Source organism: Nestor notabilis, unplaced genomic scaffold, assembly GCF_000696875.1.
Source record: "Nestor notabilis isolate BGI_N333 unplaced genomic scaffold, ASM69687v1 scaffold1635, whole genome shotgun sequence".
NCBI lineage: Eukaryota > Metazoa > Chordata > Aves > Psittaciformes > Psittacidae > Nestor > Nestor notabilis.
Genome location: NW_009929646.1, coordinates 41743 through 63214, shown reverse-complemented (window position 1 = coordinate 63214; position 21472 = coordinate 41743). Strand labels below are relative to the sequence as shown.

General features: G+C 36.7%; 1 protein-coding gene across 1 annotated transcript in view; it reads right to left on the bottom strand.

The window, feature by feature from the left end:
* HTT (huntingtin) overlaps nt 1–21472 on the bottom strand; it is a 76606-nt gene that overhangs the window by 13813 nt on the left and 41321 nt on the right. Inside the window, exons 34-52 of the mRNA XM_010015069.1 lie at nt 21370–21425; nt 20444–20592; nt 19704–19840; nt 17578–17694; nt 16170–16292; nt 15408–15646; nt 14963–15105; nt 12206–12413; nt 10647–10788; nt 8641–8820; nt 7043–7219; nt 6630–6706; nt 5252–5390; nt 3705–3827; nt 2652–2865; nt 2306–2451; nt 1696–1873; nt 1313–1408; nt 342–529 (exon numbers count right to left, since the gene is read on the bottom strand). Coding sequence (XP_010013371.1) covers nt 342–529; nt 1313–1408; nt 1696–1873; nt 2306–2451; nt 2652–2865; nt 3705–3827; nt 5252–5390; nt 6630–6706; nt 7043–7219; nt 8641–8820; nt 10647–10788; nt 12206–12413; nt 14963–15105; nt 15408–15646; nt 16170–16292; nt 17578–17694; nt 19704–19840; nt 20444–20592; nt 21370–21425 — 2832 coding nt within the window. The remainder of the gene's footprint in view (nt 1–341; nt 530–1312; nt 1409–1695; nt 1874–2305; nt 2452–2651; nt 2866–3704; nt 3828–5251; nt 5391–6629; nt 6707–7042; nt 7220–8640; nt 8821–10646; nt 10789–12205; nt 12414–14962; nt 15106–15407; nt 15647–16169; nt 16293–17577; nt 17695–19703; nt 19841–20443; nt 20593–21369; nt 21426–21472) is intronic.

The following is a 21472-nucleotide window of genomic DNA, read 5'->3' as shown; positions in this document are numbered from 1 at the left end:
GCATCAGTGCAGATGTTGCACACTTTCCAGGGTAAGCAATCCCACTGAGCAGAAGGAAATATTAGCCCCACGTCACTGCTTGCTCTTCCTTTCTTCAACTACCACCAGTACATTCTTCCACATAAGAATGCAAGGAGTGACAACACTCCTTTCTAAAGTGAACTCTTATATGATATCCGTACCATGTTTTGCTACTCAGTGTTTAAGATGACAAATTGGCCTATTAAACTAACTAAAGGCTGAAGTCCTAGTGACGTAAAACTTAAGATGCAGCACTGTGTGTGGTTTTCAAGTTGTTCAATAACTTTTAAATTCCTGAAAACAAAGCATAATGAACATACCAAGGGAGGTACTCTTGTGTAACTGTTCACTAGAGGCAGCCTTGCTAAACTGATGATGATGTTCTTGAGGACAGGAGTAAGAAATGCTGGGATACTGCTGTTTCTTTTGTGTCCCAGTGCCAAGACAGTCTGTAAACATTCCACCATCTCAGCTACCATTTCACAAGCTGCAGTAATGTGTTTAGTTTCTTTGTTGGGAGAAAAAGAAATTCAGTTTTATGAATCTTTCAAAAGACACATAATTAAGAAATACACAGAAAACCAAAAAATGCTTAATGACTTCAATATGTCAACTAAAAAGGACAAAACCACAATAAGAATGTATACAAAGAAATATTCTACAGTATTTCAGCTAGTTGAAGAGTACTGCTACCACCCTCACAGCAATGTTTCCAGTCTCGGTGCTGGAGATTGCCAGTATCTGAGACCTGTCAGAGCAGCTCTCCTGCTAACCCCAGCAAGAACAGGCCACACTGAACAGAGCATTTGTGAGAATTTAAAGTGACAAAACTCATCTTTTTTTGAGATGACAATCTCACAGCTAACTATGCTAAATCTGACAGGTAATTTCTGTAGATGGATGTGGTACCTTACTATACCAGTACAGCTGCATTTCACACTCATGGACTATACTGCTGCCATACTGTAGAAGGACAGATAATCAAACTGCCATTCTTCAGAATTGTTAGTATTTCCTCTCCCATACAAAAATGAAAAATCACACCTGTTATAAAGCATGCAGTATGCTGCACAGATAGCAGAATCCCCCCACCCCAAAAAAATGCAGTAATGTTTAACTTATAAGAAGAAACAACTATACCTGTTAAAAATGTCAGCCTATATTTAATAAACATCCAATACAAATAAGGTCTTAGATGAAATCTTGTTGAAAAGATAGTAATGGAAAGGATACCTACAAATATTTCTTCAGTGAAAGTTTAAGGAAAAAGTGAAATTCACCATTTACTTACTCTGTGTGTTTGAATCAACTTCACCCTCACTTAAGCCTTTTGAAGTATTCTTCTTTCTTTCAGGACTAAGAAGTTGATTGCCAGGTTCAACAGCAACTAAATTAGACAAAAATATTGAAAAGACATAGCAAATACATATCTCATATTCCTTCTTTTCTCCTCAAACCCACTAAGAGTCAAATATTGAACATCTCCAAGGCATCTGCCAAGTTCAAAAGTAAACACAAAATTTTAAATGAGTAATTAAAAGTAGTAAAAATAAATCCGTCAACAAAATAATTAAAAAGGACTCGGAGGGAATATTCCAGACACCTGGAATTTCATCAGTGATGACTGACAATTTATTAAGAAAATTTTCTCATAGCTGTTCAAATAGGACTCACCTGCTTCTATGATAAATCTAATGCAATTAATTAAGGAGCAAGCATATGTCACATTTGCTGCAGAAGCCAACAAATTCCAGAGGTTAAGCTGCTGTAATGTCAGACAGCAACAATCCAGAGCAGCTTGAAGATCTACACTTAATGGAATCTGGTCATGCATTAAACGCCATGATAGTGCCTAGGCAAAAATAAAAATTTCCTATTAACAGCAAATTGTCACAAGAGAAGAACTTACAACTAAAGGTGTTTGTTGGTGTTTTTTTAACTTAGCAATATGTGAAGTTTTATTACCAAGTTGAACTGATTTGTTTTCCTGAGAGAACAGAATTTCTTCAAGTACAAGAAAATGATGAGCATTATATACTGTTTATTGAGTCTCCCACAAATCAGTGCAGGGCCATTCTCCTAAATGCCAAGATCATTCCATCATTCAATCAATCACCTGTCAACAGCTACCCTTGTCCCACAAGCCCATCTGATTTACTAGAAGAAATTTTTACAGGTAAGAAAATTGCCCAGATCAAAAGTTACTTAACAGTGATCAGTGTAAGTCAAAGTTGTTTCCGCTCCTAACATTTCATGACTTCTTAATTATGCTGTAGTTTCTTACCTCTACTGACATCACTACGAATTTCAGGATATCATCCTCTTTGTCAGGAGGAACACGGAGACCAGCTGGTAGTTTTGAGAGTAACAACAAATACTGAGCCAGTGCACGACAAAGTGTCATCACAGACTGATACATCCCCTCATCTCCTATAAAATAAGACTGGATGAAATCTAGCAGTTTGAATTTTTTCCCCTCAATAAATATTTTTCAGAATTATTTCCTAAGCACTTTTATGCAGGTATCTTGATTTTTTTTTTTAAATAGTAAGTTCATGTATTCACAAGACATCTATAAAGTACCTTTGCAGAGGAGAGAATAAACTTAAAAAGACCATTATTTCTATTACCAAAGATATCGCTTAGTTTTTTCCAGTAGGCTGATGGCTCAGTTGGCAATAGTGGTTGAAAAACCTGGTGGTTGGCAGGAAGGTTTTGTACAGTGGTAGACACATGGTCCAGAGTTACCCTCCGAGCTGTTTCAAAGAAGCTGCTCTTTTGGTCTCTTGAGATTTCATTCATGCCAACGCTTAAACAAGGTGCCAACAAGCTTAGGTTGAATTCCTGAAGTCAAATAGTAAATAAAAAGTAAAGAAATTGCTTTTAAAGAGAAGCTAAGTACTAACAGTACTATTCTGGCATACTAATATGGTAGTAAATTAACAGTTTATTAATTAACTTGTTATTATGATCTCTGCTCTAATGAGGGGTAACGATTCCACAATTAAACCCATATTTGTTCTACATTTAAATTCCAAACACTACTGTTCTGGAAAGAAAACTCTGTGCTTATTCCAAATTTTAAGAACAGTGTGTGAATAAAGCTTAAGGATGACCTATACACAAGGAATCTTCCAAACAGTAAGTTTTCAAACAAATAATCTTTCTAGAAACAGTTTCCCATTATTATTTCAGCATACCAGCAGCAAGTGTAATGCAGAGAATTTGAACAAAATAAATTCTTAGTAAAGGACAACTTGTTTACTCTATTTTTCTGTGGCCCATTACCTACATATTACAAGTTACATAGCAGAGATATGTAGAAGGTTACAGAAACATCTGTTCTTGTAAGAAACTGTATGGCAAAATGAGAAGATTATATAAAATGGTAGAACTGGATGTTTGTGATTGTAATACACAAACTAACTTTCACTTCCACTCCATACACCCAACCTGTATTACTAGAAAGCTACTACTAGCAGCACTGCTAGACACAGAAGTGCAACATATCTACTATTTTAGTTTCCAAAATAAAGTGAAATTCAAGAATTGAATTACCTTTATTACAAACATTGGAAGTGTTTACATTTAAGAACATAACCTATTAACATTATCAATTAGGAACATTAAAAAATAATTACATCCTTTTTAGCTGACTGTGTTTCATCTGACAAAGAAATTACCTTGCTGGTCATGAAGGAGTTCAGATCAGGCTGGGGAATCCTATTTACCAGCTCTGCGCCTTCTAGCAGTGCTGAGTCAGACTTGATGCAACACTGCGACCTCACTAGTGACACATACCAGTCCTTCAACAATTAAAGAAAGAAATTTCTTACATATTTGTTTTCAGAATATAGAGTTTATAGGGGCAGGGGGAAAACTGCTCACTGGCATTGAATCATGGTCCATTTAAGAGACCACTAGGCCACATTAATATCAAAGACATAAATGAATAGACAATTAGCAAATGGAGCTAATGTCAGTAGACTGATGGATTTTCACTGGCAAGTGGTCTATTTCCATAAGAGTCTGGACAAGAAACAATGAAAAAAGAAGCTTATAGCACAGATGTATGCATTAGGATCCTAAAGCTGAGGAGATTATCTAGGAAAAGACCTGAAATACCCAGTAGTCACACAAACATACCAGTAATTGCAAAGAATCCAATACTAAAAGCAAGGACTCAGATTCGAATATGAGCAGATGAAGATAACATCTATCTTTCATCATTCACTGAAATAAAGGAAGACCATCACACATTGCTGCAAATCTACTCCTTAAATTATTAGTGACGAGTGTACAGTAGTTACTTAATTAGTTAACTGATTTAACTAAGGAATATAAAGAGGCTCAGTTACCAGTTTTCTGTGGTTTTCTTCTCATAGCTGACATCCTGAATTTGCTGCTGTGAATTAGAATGCAGTTATGCCTGCCAGAGCTTAAGGAGCATCTGGACAATGCTCTCAGTTTCATGGTTTAGTTTTAGGTAGTCCTGCAAGGAGCAGGGAGTTGGACCGGATGATCCTATCAGACTCTTCCAATTTGAGGTATTTATGAGTTTATGAACTACACAGGGGTTGTAGAGGAAGCATACAAACCCTGCTCCCTTTGTACAGGATTTACAGTTAGACAGGAAGGAGATTTTTCTGGTTAATTTGAAGACAAAGTTACATACATTTCTATTACTGTGTTATCACATTAGTACATTAAGGAATGAAAAGGAGGAATTATCTGTGCCATGGGGCAACTAGAAAAAAAGATACAGGCCCCACAAAAGAGAGAAGGAGTTAAGTAATCATGATTGTTCTCTGAAACTAATTTAAAGCTGAGAAGCGGAAATTGAGAAGTAATGCTTAATTTCTAAGGGACAACCAACAGTTTTGAGAAATGAATAAAACCTATCACTGCAGCAAACAGACCAAGAGTATATGTCAGTCTCTACTGACCCTTATATAAATCTTTCCATTAAAATTATGCAACGAAACAAGACTTGATAGTTTTTCACAGCACTGTTAACATAAACATCTATGCATGTGCTAATTATTCATCCTAAGTTCAACAGTCAGCCAAAAACATATGAAATCATTCACTGATCTATATTTGGGATTCATTGACAATTCTGAGAACATTAACTGCACATTAAAACAATCTGTATTTAAGTATTTCGTAATTAGCAAAGCTTGTTTACAGCCAAGGCACTCATAGGCACTCTTTCTAAACATAACCTTACTTTGTCTAGAATTACATTCTCTAAAGCTGGTTGGTCTTCTCCATCTAGCGGGTGTGAGGTAACCAGAGGTGAAGGACTAGTTGTGCCTGGTGCTACCATAAGACGAAACCTATCCAAGAGCGAGTAAAGCCTTTGGTGTCTGAAAATAGAAGAACACATCAGCAGAGAGCTAACTTACTCAGTTTTGTAAATCATTTAAAAATAGAAAAATATCCAGTGAGCCAATTCTAATCCTGGTAGAAAAAAGCAGCAGAATCTTAAGGTCTTTGTTGGATATATGTCATCATATGATACAGAACTGCATCATATGACAGCTATCAGTAGCCAAGAAACAAACAAACTCAGCACCATCAACTATAGATTTAATTTAGATTTAAAATTTGTACGTGCTTAAGCATAAAATGCAAACTGAAGTTTTCATTATGCAATAAAACCTTTTAAGGAGTAAGAAGAATCAAAATTAAGTGGACAGATTATTTGATTGAAGACAAGTTTTAACAGACAGCAAACAGAACCCACTAAACCTGAAATTTTTATTTTAATACACTAAGAATTCCACTTCCTGGATTTATGTCAATGACAGAAGTTTGGGGGTTTTTTTGGTTGGTTGGGTTTTTTTTTTTATTTTATTTTTTATTCCATTACTGCTATCAAGAACTTTATAGAAGTCATTTGGAGATTTTAGACTTTTTAAAAATGTCAAGTGTAATGTTAGCTATGAATGCACAATCCTTTCAATCTACTGCAGTCTTCGGCTTTAGATTCTTTTCCCCTACTTCTTTCTTATTTTGGGCAACAGATATTAACATCAAACAGCAATGATATCAAGAGGAATACGAAGAAATAAAGCTTTTTCCAACATTAAATAAAGCTTTTAAAAAACAACAGAATTTGCTCCTTTTTGTAACAGCAGTTTAAACAGCTGGGAGACTGAACAGTTAAAACCTCTAACACAGTTGTCTGGAAAAAAAACCCAAAACAAGCAAACAAAAAAAACAGCCCTTCCAGCTTGGACAAAAATTCTGCAAAAGTTTGAGGAAAATAAAGCTGTTTTCAGTAATGTATTTTTTGCCTCAAGGAATTGTTCTCTCTTAAAAGTTAAATACTGACTGGGATGCAGAGAGATAACCTGATGCCTTCAAGCCTTTAGCTAGCTTTACTTCTGAAGTATATTGCAAATTCAACGCAGCCAAACACAACTATCCTTGTACCAAAGCATGCCTATATGTCACGAGAGGTTTTACTCCTGTTTTATCTCCAAAAAGGACCCACTATCTTATCTTTAAGAAAACACTCAGATGTAGGAAAAGAGAGTTAACATGATTAGTAATAGAATATTACTTAGTTCGGCATTTTAACACATATTGGTGTTACTTACCTTGTTGCTAATCCACTGTTTTGAAGGTATTCCTGAATTCTATCCAGTTCTTCAACTGGTAACTGAGTAATGCTGTTCTATAGGAAGAAGTCACAAAAATTTTATACAGAAATAAGTAAAATACCCACAGGTTCTTTGAACAGATTCCAAAAACAATAGGCAGATAAAGGGAAACAAACATTCCTGTACCTATGTATTAAATAAATTTCCTCTCCAACGAAATCACTTAAACGTCATCATATTTTGATGCAACATAGTTTAGTGTGTGGTGTCCCTGCTCATGGCAGGGGGGTTGGAACTAGATGATCTTAAGGTCCTTTCCAGCCCTAACTATTCTATAATTCTATGATTACACTTGCTTATATTGCTAGCACTACCCAATCTTATTTACAGATTCATACATTTATCTTTACCTGTAAAGTTGCAGCCAAAAGCATCTCTACCCGACGGCAAGCCAGTGTGTCAACCATGCGAGCAAGCACACGGAATGGAGTACAGAGAAGCTTGTCAACATATAATGTTAAGACAGCCCCAGACTGGCTGAGATGTATTCCCTCTAAGCACTGTAAAGTCTTCTTCAGAGTTGTGGGCTAGATGTTGAAACAAAACAAAACAGAAAAACAGACACAAAAAGAAAGCAATCAATTGGCATACAAAGGCTAAAGGGAAAGGCAGTTAGAAAAAACTCTAGCAGACAACTAGCTGATCAATACAATCATGTACATAAGAACAGGTCTGAGTTACTGGGTTATTTAATGTGAACACTTAAGTTGTTTGATGCTTAACTCCAAAAGCTTACTCTTCTAAAAAGGACGCAAAACATAGGGACCAAAACTTCAGGGAAAAAAGCTAGAGAAACTTAAGTGGAATTGCAGAACGCCTCAAAAAACAGTGAGAAGCTTGAACTCTTGCTGGAAGAATGTAGGAACATGAGCATAGTGGAGACAGTATAGAAATCCAGATAAGCATTATGGATTGTTTTGAGCACCCAGTTAAATCATAAGAAGACCAATACAATAGCTACTCAGGATTCAAAGGGGGTGCAAAGATTTATTTCTTTAAATATGAGCACCAATTCAGCACCAGTAATGTAAAGGGACAGAGACAAGCTAGTTTGACTAGTGGAACCAATCTTGGTTTAGAGCAGACTGTAAATATCAGCTATTTTAATATCTTATTGACTTTTCTAACATCACCAAACATTTCATAGAATCACTACACCTTCCATTCAAACACATTTAGTTTAGTTCATTCTAGCAATTCTAAGTCATTAAAGCTCAGATTCATCTCACCTAACTTCAAAGTTTCACTCACATGCCTAAAGCACTACTGCAGTTGCACTAGATTTGCACAGAGACAATGGGAAGAGACAGGAAACATCACCAGGCTACTCAGGGTATGGTAGCATCTCCTACCATTAGCTCTAGAGGAAGCCCAGCAAACAACATTTCCCACGTAGTGAGTTCCCCTATAAAGCCTTGTCCGCTCCTTTTAATTTAAAGACTAAAGTAGTCAACAGAAACCATGCACTGCATTTCTGAAGCAGTATTTCCCTCACTAAGAGGCTACGATATGTGAGGCAGATCAATGGAGAAGGCATGAGCTTGCAAACCATTTTCATGTTGTTAGGGCCTGTGAAGGTGGGCTGGTTCCTGTTCCTGCCTCTGTTAGTTTGTTAATTATGCTATAAGGCACCGAAATCAAACATGAAAGTTACAGTTTTAATTTACCCTTTAGATATTTATTATGTGGGGGGTAACACAATACCCAGGAAAGAAAGTCAGTTTCACCAGCTCTAGTTGAATTCATGGATTTGATGGATTGAACATACCTGATACTAAAGTTGCTAACATATTATAAGGTTTGCTGTTGGTATTTTTAATGAAGTAATTTTAAAAATAAATTCAGAAGTTGATAAATGACCCAGAAATGTCAGGATTTGCATACTTATCAGTTAAACATATGCTAAATATAAGTCACTTTATTCTTTAAAGGCAAAGATTAAACTTACAGCTGCAAGATTCTCACACCGTGACTGAATCGCCTGGATGAAGAGACCACTGGCTGCTGAATTCCTGTGAACAGCACTAATAAAGTCTTGTACTGGAGGCTCATGGGATAGATTAATCAAGTCTTGAACGTGATTCACAATAAGCCAGGTCAAATGTTCTGAATCATGTAGGTTTTGACACTAAAGGGAAAAAAATTAAAATCTGATTCCAGTAATACCCATATTAAGCATTTAAATACAAAAAACTTTATCAGACACAACATGAATTTTTTCATATATAATTTTGGTGGCTATTTTAAAATATTCATATCACAGAATGGTTTGGGTTGGAAGAGGCCTTAAAGATTTGGACTTGATGATCCTAAAGGTCTTTTCCAACCCTGATGATTCTATGACCACCTAGTTCCAATCCCCCTGCCATAGGTTGGAAAGGACCTTAAGATCATCTAGTTCCACCCCCCCTGCCATAGGCAGGGACACTTGGACCAGGATTCTCAAAGCCCCATCCAACCTGTGCATGAACACTGCCAGGGATGAGGCAGCCACAGCTTCTCTGGGTAACCTGTGACAGTGCCTCAGCACCCCCACAGTAAAGAATTTCTTCCCAATGTCTAATCTAAATCTCTTCTTTTTCAGTTCAAAGGCCTGGTCCTATGGGCACTTGTTCTTACAAGAAGTCCCTCTCCATCTTTCTTGCAGGCACCTTTAGGTACTGGAAGGCTGCTCTAAGGCCTCCCTGGATCCTTCTCTTCTCCAGGCTGAACAACTCTCTCAGCCTGTGTTCAAAGGAGAGGCGTTTCAGCCCTCTGGTCATTTTCATAGCCTCCTCTGGCCTTGCTCCAACAGGTCTATGTCCTTATGCTGGGGGCCCTAGTGTTGAACAGAATACTCCAGTACTCCATGGCATAAAGTGTCTAAATTTTAATATCATCATTATTGTTTTTATATGACAATTTTCCCAAATGCTTTTGATCTTGTTGCAAATTAAGTGACTTGTAATGAATGTGTAAATTTGGGGTTTTTTTTAAACACTAAAAATTTAGTGTTACAGAAGTGAATTGAGAAGGTAAATTCAAAGATGCTACTTTTAATGAAATGCTGTTTGAAATAAACATGCACACACACTCACGTTGTAAAATGTGATTTCCATTTAGGCTTCTTTTTAAAGATTTCTTATTACTACTGGTCTTAAACACAGTAAGAATAATTTCTGATAAGTAAATCTAAAGAGACCTGTCGATAATCAATACTAAACCTATAGAGGCTATGTGTATATCAACAAGTAGTGCAAAGCAACATGAAAAGATTTGTAGAGCTAACCAGGTGATGCTGACACTCAGTTAAGAGGTATTGGAGGGATTTTGGGCTACCTGTAATCTGACTTTCGTAACTGAATATCCATTAGTACTTGAAGCTCTTCTTAAACATAACTTCTGGTTTAATCATATCTGAAAGGAATGCAGTTTGCTTGCCCCAGAACCTCTCTGCTAGGCAAACCCAAGTGCAATACTAGGTATTATAGGAAAATATGTTCACAATGAACTAAAATGCTAATGTTGTGGCAGCAAGAGGCCAAAGCCACAGGAATTGCTCTCATTAAAGAGCCAAACTGGAACTTCAGTGTCAATGTAAAACCTCTCCTCTTAAGGTATGGACAGAAACTCATCATCTCCTAGACACTGCTACTAATGTTGGGATGTCCAATATTACTTAGTGTGCTCCCAGCACCTCACAAGTAAACAATACAATATCCAGCAAATAATTCTATTACCTACCAGGTATCCTTTATAAACCAAGAGAATTCTCAATGCAGAATAGAAAAAAAAAGAAGCCAAATTAAGTCATACCTAAGCTTATAGAAGCACCACCTGAAAATAGTTTCTCAAGTCTTCATTTTTCACTTGTGAAACAGACAGATGCAGTTAATGCACATCAGCAACAAAAGACTGTCAGCATGATAAAATAACTCAAAACTATAGGTATGAAATTCGTAATTCGAAACTTACAACATAGTCACAGAAAAGAATGAGTGCTCCTCTTCTCACTATCTCACGATTGCACATGCCACGTTTAGATTCTGAATCCGATTCATCACTGTCTCCAGATATCTGAGGGCTAAGCAATTTAGTAGTAGAAAGACTGTGTCTCCTGAAAGAAGCACATTATATTTTGTTACTACTTTATGACTACATTTTATTACTATGGTTACTGAAACCTTATCAATCAAACTGCTTGGAATATTCTACCAATGTCCTTACATATTATTTATTATCCTAAAAACTCCCTTCAAACATGACAGTGCTTTGAAGTAGACACTTTGCTTTCCATCAGCTTTTTACTTTCTAACAACTGCAGTATCACTTTTTTGTTCTGTGTTTATTACTGCCTTGGACAGTGTGAAGAACATCTGAAGAACTAAACAAGTTATTTATAAGAAAAACATGGGTTATTGCATCTCTGGTAGGATAACAGAACCTAATGATGACTTTTCTTCTCATGCCAAACCAGTGCTCTTGAGCACTTAGTCCTTAGTGTCAGAGTGAGAATGATGCCCAAGCCAGAAGAAAAACAGAGGCGATACTGGTAAATCAAAGGAGATATCTTCAATAAATAGCACCAAAGCCATTTTAGTTGCCCTACTTTGCAACCCTGGTAATTTCATGTTTCTTCAAATTAGAATAATATTTTTTCACATCATAAGGTTGAACTGAGGCAAGAACATCACATTTGGGGAAGTACTGATTCACTCATGTTGTAGAGCGTGACTAGGCCCCCCTAACAGTTACTGCAAAAGCACCAGAAATGTCTCTCCAGTCAGTTATTAATCTCCCTCTACAGTTAACACAGAGAGATACCCACCCACACAGAGCTGTCCCTAACCCCAGAGGACAAATCATTCCAATGCCAGTGGGATGAATTAACTTCAGACCAAGAGAACACTTACTTTAGAGCATATCTCCAAATTTCAGACAACTAACACTAAGTGAGGTTATTACTATGCTTAATGCTAATGAATCAGCATGGTGCTGGTGCTGATGCTGTATTTTGATAGAATTTAGAACAGATCCTCTGAGAACAGATATATAACTATAGCTATAGTTGTACTGATTAGATTGTATTTTCATAAACACAACAGTGTGTATCATCTGCACTGGCTGGTTATTTGCTAGAAGATGAAATACAAAGTCTCCATAGAAATATGCAATACTGAATATTTTGTTACAGTTATTTCAACAATTGTAATTAAAAGTAGTACTCAGATGATGTTTTCTTGCCTTAAAAGTAGAGATTACCTGGCAGTTCTTTTGAGTACAACTGAGTGCAGAACACATTTACTTAGTTGCACAGAATACCGGTATCAGAACAGACAATATTTATAGATGTAATATTTATAGATGTAATATTTATAGATGTAAAGTAAATGCAGATCTATTTCAGAATCCAAACAGTACTATTCAATAGGCTGTCAGGGTTAGCAGTAAAATCCTAGACTATTTTAACATAATTTTAGCAAATATAATTATGAGATACACTACTACTACTAGGGATCAAAACCAAATCTTACTTTGGGGTTTGATGCACTTCTGACCACCAGTTGTAATTGGTATAATTGACAAGCAGCAGGATTTGACACCAGAGGAGAACTAAAGAAGGATGCGTAGGAATCATGGACTGAACAAGGTCACTCAAACTTTCCAGGGTATAGAAGCTACCATCAGATCCATCTCCTGTAAAAAGTCTCGTGGCTGCAGCTGTAATTCTTCTAAATGTCCCTGAAAACAATAAAAGCATGTTAGAGTAACTATGCTCTAGTCTGTGTTCTGAAGTTTTAAAATTATTCAGAGTAACCCAAGAATAAAAATCTTGTCTCATAAGCCACTATCATTCCTGGAAGAAATGTATATCCTAAGTGGTTTACAAATCTAAGGCAAGTCATAGAGTTTGCCCAAGGGCAGTGTGTAAACCAGTGATGACCACCTTCAATAAATAATGCTTTAGGTAGACTAGAACTGTAATGAAACTTCTCATCTTTTTCTCTGTCATACATCAAAAAGTTTATCTGACACATGAAAGCATTTACCAAATTTAAAATTACTGCTCACAGACCAGGACTTCTAGCTTTCTAATGAAGAACCATCCTTTAACTACTATTCTATATGCTAAGGAAGATCACTTACAAGTATCCAACTTCAGATGATGGCTTCCTAAATACATTTAATTGAAACTAAACTGATACCATTCAATTTCTAAAGTGAAAACAGTAAATGTTCTTAAGTGGAGAAAGTCACTGCCCTGCACACTGAATATTCAGCACAAAAGCTGAATTTTGCTGTCTGGCTTGCTGATTTTGTATTTATATGCCAGAAGGAAGGGAAGGAAAAAGGAAAATGGACAAATTTAAAGTTGTCTAAAGATACAGAACCTTTTGAGCTTCTATGAGAAGAGGTGAACAGGGGGAAAAAGGGTTTATTCAGAACGAGTTAGAAAGCAAAAGCTAATCAGAATAATGAAGAACTGTAGTGTTGCTTGCTTGCCTTGACGGATATATAGAAGAATGAAACTGTAAATTCCACGGCCATGTAGACCAGTTTAAGCTGCCCCCAGGACTGGTAAATATGCTATGTAAATAGCAAAGAATGGGAAAAATAACTGAGTCTCAAAACTCGGGTTCCACTTACTAGCAAACCAGTGCTATTACCAGTCCAGCTTCCTGTAACTGCAGTAATTGCACCATCTAGTGACTTTCTACAGTCATGAAAGCCACTGCAAGTTATCTTTTCACTCTATGCCTTTTATTCCTAACTTCAAAGCAGCACATTGAAAATCGTTACTTCTACAGTTGAATACATAGGAGTCAGTAACATTCACATTTTGAGAAAATTATAATGGGCAAAAAGACAAAGCATCCAAAAGTAGAATAGTGTTTATGATGCTATTTACAAGCAGAGCTTAATCAGACACAAGTTGCTATAAGATGCACCTATAGTTAGGAGATCATAGCTTAAAAATAAACAAATTAGAGGTTTTAACTGAAAAGAAGTATTAAAAAGCCAGGCACTCACTTAACCATAAGCCTAAACCTTAAAGAAAATGATACACCATGAAAATACAGCCCAGGTGTCTGAACAACTTTCCTTCTACTTTGTCACACTGTGTAAGGTAACTACATTACTAGTGGTACTTGATTTGTATCTTACATGAAATTAATTTCTAGGGATCATGCAAGACACACCCCCAGTGCTCTGCATGAGTATTTTAGTATTTAATCTTAATTTTGCATGAAAATTTATAGAGCTCCTGGGAAGACTGGCAGTGCAGCCTGGAAGCCAGTTGCTTGAGCAGAATCAGCTGAGCCTTCCCTCTCCAGTATCCCAGCTCCCACTGTGGAAGAACCCACTTCCCCGATTTCAATCACCAGCTTCATTTTCCGATTTCACTGGTCTAAAGAAAAACTCATCCACCACAGCTGCCACCACACTATTCAGGTGGTTTCTTGTTCTCTTTTCTACCTGTTACCTATTACTGAAGACTATGAGGAGTAAAGCTACTGGAAGTTTTATCAAGGCAATGCAGAAGCTTTGAGCTTTTATAGAGAAGCCAGAACACTTCCAACAGCACTTTCTTTTAAGTTTACACCTACGATACTTATGCTTGCAAGAAGCAGCTGGTAGCAATGACAGGATCAGAGCTAAGTGGTTTGTTCCCCCTCAAGAAAGGGCTTTATAACTGAACTCCATAGGAAGAGCTTAAAAAGAAAAAAAGATCAGAGGTTGCTGGATACAATGGAGTACAGAATCGTGTTAAATGTCCATCAACAGCATTCTGTATGCACATTTTTATTATTTGCATCTGCTATGTAGTGATGCACTGTAACTCCTATTTTAAAGACAGACTATGGAATGCAGAGTCCCTTGTCCCATATCTGTAAGGAAGTCTATGAAGAACTAGGGACTTGTGCCAAGACCTTTCAAATTGCAGCCAGCTACTGTAATCCAATACTGTTGGATTTCAGCTGCAGGCTGAAAATCAGAAAGCAAAAAGGACAGTCACAGAAAAGAAAGAATAAAAGAATTGGGAAAGTAAGTTAAAAGGAGACATGACAGTCACTAGTTACATTTTGTTCCACATAAATGAAATGTGAAAAATGTGCCCCACATGCACAAGCACAAAGTTTGGGAGGTTCTTTATACTGAGTAGGGTAGAATGTCTTTGGCACTACATACTCCTTCTCAGTAGTCCAACACATTCAACAGTTGTCTCAGAACTGAAAACCCTCTCTGCTACTGCATGCTACAACCCAAGGCAATGTTTAAAGTGTTACCTGATTTGAAGATATGTATCAAGCACATAAGCAGTGTGCCCAGCTCCTGGCAGTAGAAAGTATGCTGCTGCTCATTCATGTCCACTTTCGATTGTTTAGTAACAATATCTTCCAGCAGAATGCCAACCAATTGTAGTAAGAACCTTGAAAAAGCATGTGTACAGTCAACAGAAAAACTACCAGTGCAACATCTTTCAGAATAAGATGAGGTTTGCCTATGAATCTCAGTAAGTACATTCATCCAAAATAGGATGCTGTATTGAATGCTACAGAACAGGCTGACTGAAACCAAATAGGATGCTATAGGTAAGGAGAAATGATCACAAGTACTTCAATAATTACATATTTGATTTGGGTTAATATTGTGATATAATTAACCACAATTAGTATTGTGATTTCTCAGAAATCTTAATCTTTCCCTTAAGTTAGTCAAAAGACAACATACCTGGAAAATGTCTCTTCAGGCAGATATTTAGCCTGTTTAACCTCAGTGTGATCCTCAGGTGCAGATACATTATTTTCTCCATGTCTCAGTCTATTGATTGTTTGACATGAAATCAAGTACGGTGAGAAGGAAAGCTCTTGTATACGGGATAGGACGATGTCTTCTGTTGACTGCGAAATCAGAACTCTAAGGATAGCTAAAATTCCAGAAATCCATAGCTGGACAGTGCTCACTGATGCCTAACACAAACACAAAAATCCAGAAGATAATTAATTTTTTTAATACATTCTGTGTTGTGGTGTTTAACTTCAAAAGTATTCAATTTCATCAACTGTTGTATAAAAATCAGACACTTTCGAGAACAGAACAAACACTTATGTTTAGGTCTTCCAAAATGCTATTCTTGTGGTAACTGTCAAGCTCACGCTCACTCTGTTAAACAATCTCTCAACTATAGAAACAGTACTAATACTTGCATAAGGAAAATGTGACTTATCTGTGGAATTGTATTCTAGATTTTGCTGTAATAGTATGTTTCTCCACATTCCTGATCATCAAAATACAAAATGAAGGCAAATAATCCATAAGCAAAATGTTCCTGTATGAAGTACTCCCAGTTGGTAAATCATATTAGCTCTAACCAACTATTTCCTAAAATCTGCTGCTGGCACTTTAACACCATGTTGCAAATTAAGAAACACATGCTTTTTTGTTTTGTATGGAAGACACCAGATTCTCTCTTCTCTGGAAGCAACTGCTTACCATTGTTTTAGGAGTAACAAACATACTCCTTAAAAGCATGTCCACAGGGCGAAGGGATGAAGGAGCCAAAATTTCAAACAAAGTGTTCAATACTCCCAGAGCATCATGAGAGTCTATATGCATCTGTTAAAAACACAAAACTAATTTGTAACTATCCACTTAAGGTAAGTGCAACACAATATTTCTATGACATCCTGTGAGTAAAAAAGCTGTCCTTCAAAGTACAAAATCCAGAGCAACCAAAAGCTATGAAAGCCTACTCTCCCCTCCATGAGATGTCCTCAGGGGAGTGGGAATCTGCCGACATGGAGTAAAGAACGTTAAGTGCACAGTTTCACTAATTTTACTTTTTATCCTTGAAGTAAGTGTTCTTAATTCCAGGAAAGGTGTATCAAAGACAAGTCCTCTGTTGCTTAGGAAGGCAATCTCTCCCCTTTCTCCTAAAAGCAGTCTTCTTTTCTTTCCAGATGCAGAGGGCCTGCTCTCCTTCCCCAGCGTGCAGTCTAACAACAGACACATGCACACTGGAGGAAGTCCAGCAGAAAGCCACACAGATGGTTGCATTGGCTTGGAATACCTGTCATACAAGGGGCAGCTGACACTGTTCAGCCTGAAAAAGGCTCACGGTGATCTTTACCAACACGTACAAGTATGTGACTAGGGGGAGTGCAAGGAGACAACCCAAGTACAGAAGAAAGAGCTAGAATCTTTTCAGTGGTATCCATTATCAGGATGAAAAGCAATAGACACAAGGTGAAATAAAAGAAATTCCATTTAAATAAAGGATTTTTTTAATTTGTTTTCTGCCTGTGAGGATGCTCAGACTCTGGAAGAGGTTGCCCAGAGATGTTACGGAGGCTCCATTCTCAGAGACTGTCACAACTTGACTAGACATGGTCCTTAGCCACCTGATCCAGTAAACTCTGGTTTGAGGCAAAGAGGTCCATTTCACCCCTAACTATTCCAGGATTCTGTGATTTGTTAAGTCAGTTTCAGACTATGTCTTTCCTTCCTCCTCACCAAGAAAAAAAAAAAAATAATGCAATTAGACCCAACTGCAGTTACGAAAAAATAATTAGGACATTCTAGAAACACAGAAGAATCTTCACACCATTTAATAAGTGCTCTGATATCATTATATATGTAAGAGAAGTAGAATGAACTTCCTATGGAACCAGCCTTGAAGATACTGCACATACTGCATGTATTTAAATATGACCTTCATCACTTCAAAGACTTAATTTACCTTGCAGTAATTGATTTTTTTTCACATATGGCAAGTACCCTTTCAGGAAAATCTGCCTTCATACATAAACCCCAAAAATGTCCAAAGCCATTATTGATACATACACACACATCACAACACTTGTTTTAGATGTTTATAGATTTTAAAAATGCATAGAATAACCTGTTGCTTTGCAAGCATTGGGAGAATAATGTCAGCAATTTGCCGGGACAATCTTTTCCATTTGTCTTCGTTTTCTTTATGACACTGTTGCAATACTAAGATGAACATTTCTAGCACCTGAGGAAAAGTCCAAAAGAATGCAAGTAAACACCCACACTAACAGGAAACATTTGAGTAATACCGTCATGGGAAAAACATTTACTGTTTCATCCATTTGCCAAAAAGAAAAGAAAACCTACATGAGAAATCACACAACATTCTTGAAACCCCATTTTCAGGTCAAAAGCTTCTTCTTAGTTATGTCTTTTTGTTTAAGAATTTTCTAATTACTTTTATAAACTGAAAAATAAAAATAAAAAAGCTTTCTTGGTCCTTTTAAAAAGGATTTGTCGAAAGACTACTCAAACAACTGCAAAAAGGATAATATGTTTAAATGCCATATTGCATACTCAACAAAAATGGAAGAAAGAGCATTTCCCAGATGTATCCTTTTTCTTCACTCTAGCTCAAATAAAGTTTAAATTTGGTCAAGGAAACAGAACAGACATTTTTATGGCGCTCATTCACCTGGGATATGTCAATTTCATATAAAAGTTTATAGAAGAGCATATAATGGAGGACATCAACAGCAAAGACAATTTGTAGTAACTGAATGTATTACTGGTTTGAGGGTTAGAGAGACAACACTTTCAGGGATAGACAGGCCAAAGACACAGCAAGCAGGGAAGTTCAAATATGGACTGGGAAGCAGGACAGAAGAAACTGGTTCAGAAAAACAGTTAGATGGAGCACTTGTAAAGGAATTCAGGTATTTCAGATTCAGAAACACAGTCAATTAAAAAAAGAGACGAGATCACCAGATGATTTTCTTTCCCGAAAGCTTTCTCATGAGAAAGGAGAAAAAAGTGATTCCGGGCTGAGTGACTCAACTTTGGAGCCCCACAGATGGTAGCTACAGTCGTAACAGAAACAAGTTAAAGGTTGCAGCTCTTGGACCTTCACAAGTTAGCGAGACATCATTGCAGAACACCCCAGCCACAGTCAGGGAAGAACAGAACTGCCCAGTTTATACATACTGCACCAGCAGAATGGTACAGAACAAGAACTACAAATGCGATGGTGTGGGAAGAGCAGTGCATGGGTGGTCTTTAATAGGTTAAGTGTGTCAGAAGAAGATCTGCTTGCAATTGCAGTGCCTTATGTAACACAAAGTTATTCACTATTTCATATCATGTGTCTACAGGGTGTCATCATATAGTTATATTAGTCATTTTATGATTATAAAACTACAAATTCAAAAGAAAATGTGGATACACAAAATTACCCCAATCTGAACATGCAGTTCCTAACAAATTATTTTGACAAGATGTACTGACTTTTTTCCAAGTGTTCTCAGAAAATACACTGCTTACATTAGCATATGCATTTTCACATGATGAAAGGAAAAGTGTTAAGCAATAAGCAATAAATCCCATGTTAATCATGTCATTTCTCTTAAAATTACTTTTATGTTTTTCTTTTAAACAAAGTGTATTGAGAAAGTAATTCTCATACTCCTACAAGGCAGAAACATGTTTTCCAGACCCATGAGGTCTGAGCCAAAATAGTAAATGTCAATAGCTGTCTAACTACCAGTTTCATTATTTTATTCAAATATTTTACAGTGTTATTGAAGATACTGCTATTGTACAGCAATACCTAAATCATCTCTGTGCAGCATGTTTCATACTTTTAATCCTGTCCTCTCTTCCAATTTTACCCCCATTCTTTCAAGTTTACTGAATCCTAATATATTTCACTTTTCTACTAATATTCTGTTTATTCAATCTGCAACACAACCAAGATCATGACCCTAACTGGAGGTTACCAGAGCCTTACTACCATGACTTGATTATAAAATCCCACAGACATGTTATTTGACTTGAAATACTGATTTGTACTGTAGAACCCTTCCCCTACTTCCAAAACTCTTTGCATACTCTCTTTCTGTAAGGAAAGATCACTCACAGAATCCAGCTATTCAAGTTTTGTATACAAAATCATTAAAATTGTCTGAAGCATTTTCAACACAGCAAAGTTACCCTTTTATAGGCCATAAACAGCAACATTTTGCTCTCCTCTCTTACCTGATGGTACTGTATAAGTCTCAACAGCATTGACACGACCACCTCTTTTTGTGTTTCCAACTCTTTTCCAGCATCAGCTTTATTTGTTCCTCTTAACACAAAGAGATCATGAACAATGGGTTGCAGAGCTGGTATTGCTGAAATGAGATTTGTTTTTTTAACATGAGACAAAATCACTCTTGAACAATGTTTTTGTATTGCACAGTTTAGCTACTACAAGTAAACCATGCTTTAATTTACTAAAGGTTTTGCCCACAGCCCCCCAAAACAAAACCCAAACCAACAAAACCCCACCAAACTTATCACACATAATGATGTCTGTCTTATTTCTAGTAGAAAATTCATATTACAGACACATTAGATATTTTTATGAAGTATTTCTTAGCAGAATCACTGGAAATCATGAGAGAGATGCTCCTACTTAAAGACCAGAAGTGGAAGGAAAGTGAAGGCGACTAAAAATTAAAATCAAAACCTCTAACATACTGCTGTGCTGTGAACTTACTACCTAATAAAGTTTCAAATAAAAGCTTTGTTGATACTATGTGCAATGCAAAATATGGGGTAGCAGCATTAGTAGGGTACAATAAACTTCTTGAAGGAGACATTAAAAAATTTAAAAGCTAGTGTCTTCTGGAATAATCAATAAGATTAAAGTATTCTATAGCTTACTATTCAGTACTGGTTTTATTGCTGAACTATTACTAATACAAGTGCTGGTGGTTTTTTCTTTTTATTACCATGTGTAACAGCTTTCCTCCCACTGGCCATGATACCATCACACAGTTGAATGATCTTAGGAATTCCAATTATCTGTTTGGAATGATACCGCTCATAAGACAGCAACACCAGGAAAAAAAAGATATTAGGAATAATTGCCTCAGACTCCCTGAAAACAAAAAATGAAAAGTGTCAAGTTTGAATTGTAAAACTCTATTCAGTAAAAATGAATCTCTTCCATTATTTTTAAGAATGTGCCATTCTACTTTCATACAGTATTTCTATAATTTTTGTGCCTTGTTCTTTACTATGTTTGGGGGTTCCCCTCTCCCCCCCCAAAGGATTTCTTTCAAGCTTTGACCATTACAGTGTGCTGTTACACAGTTATGAGTATTATAACACACTAACTAATGCTCATGACACACATTGGAGTATTTCTGTAGGAGATCCACAGAACAAAAAAATTCACTTATCTGTTCATAAAAACTCAAGTGTGAGAAAAAACAAATAGCTGACAGTAAAAACTCCACTGCATTGCTTATGATCTATTAGTTACTGTACAATATGTACTAGGTGATCAGAATGCATAGGGATTCACACTGACTCCACGACAGGAAGAAGTAACTTTCCCTCCAGTAACTGAACCCTAGCAACGAAGTGCTGATTCCTGAAAGCACAGTTTGGGGAGGGTCCCAAAAGAATGGTTTTACAAGACTAAATGGAGAAACAGCTTAAGATTTCTACCCACTACCACACAACTTCCTGACTTCTTCAGCCCCTAATCATCTGAAAGGGCTACCACTGGAGCCAGGAAATAAAGCAGCTCATTGCTCAGATGGTAACTCTCCCTTTCTCATTAGGCAGAAACAACCAACAAAGCTAATCACTACATGTTTCAGACAGTTGTAAACATACACCATTCAAAGGATCTTTGCTAATTTCATACCTGAACTGTCCTACTTCAATGTATTCAAACTGTTTTAGGACAAATCCAATAAACACCTAAAGAGAGAATAAAGTGTACAAAAGAGAGACATTAATTTCCACTG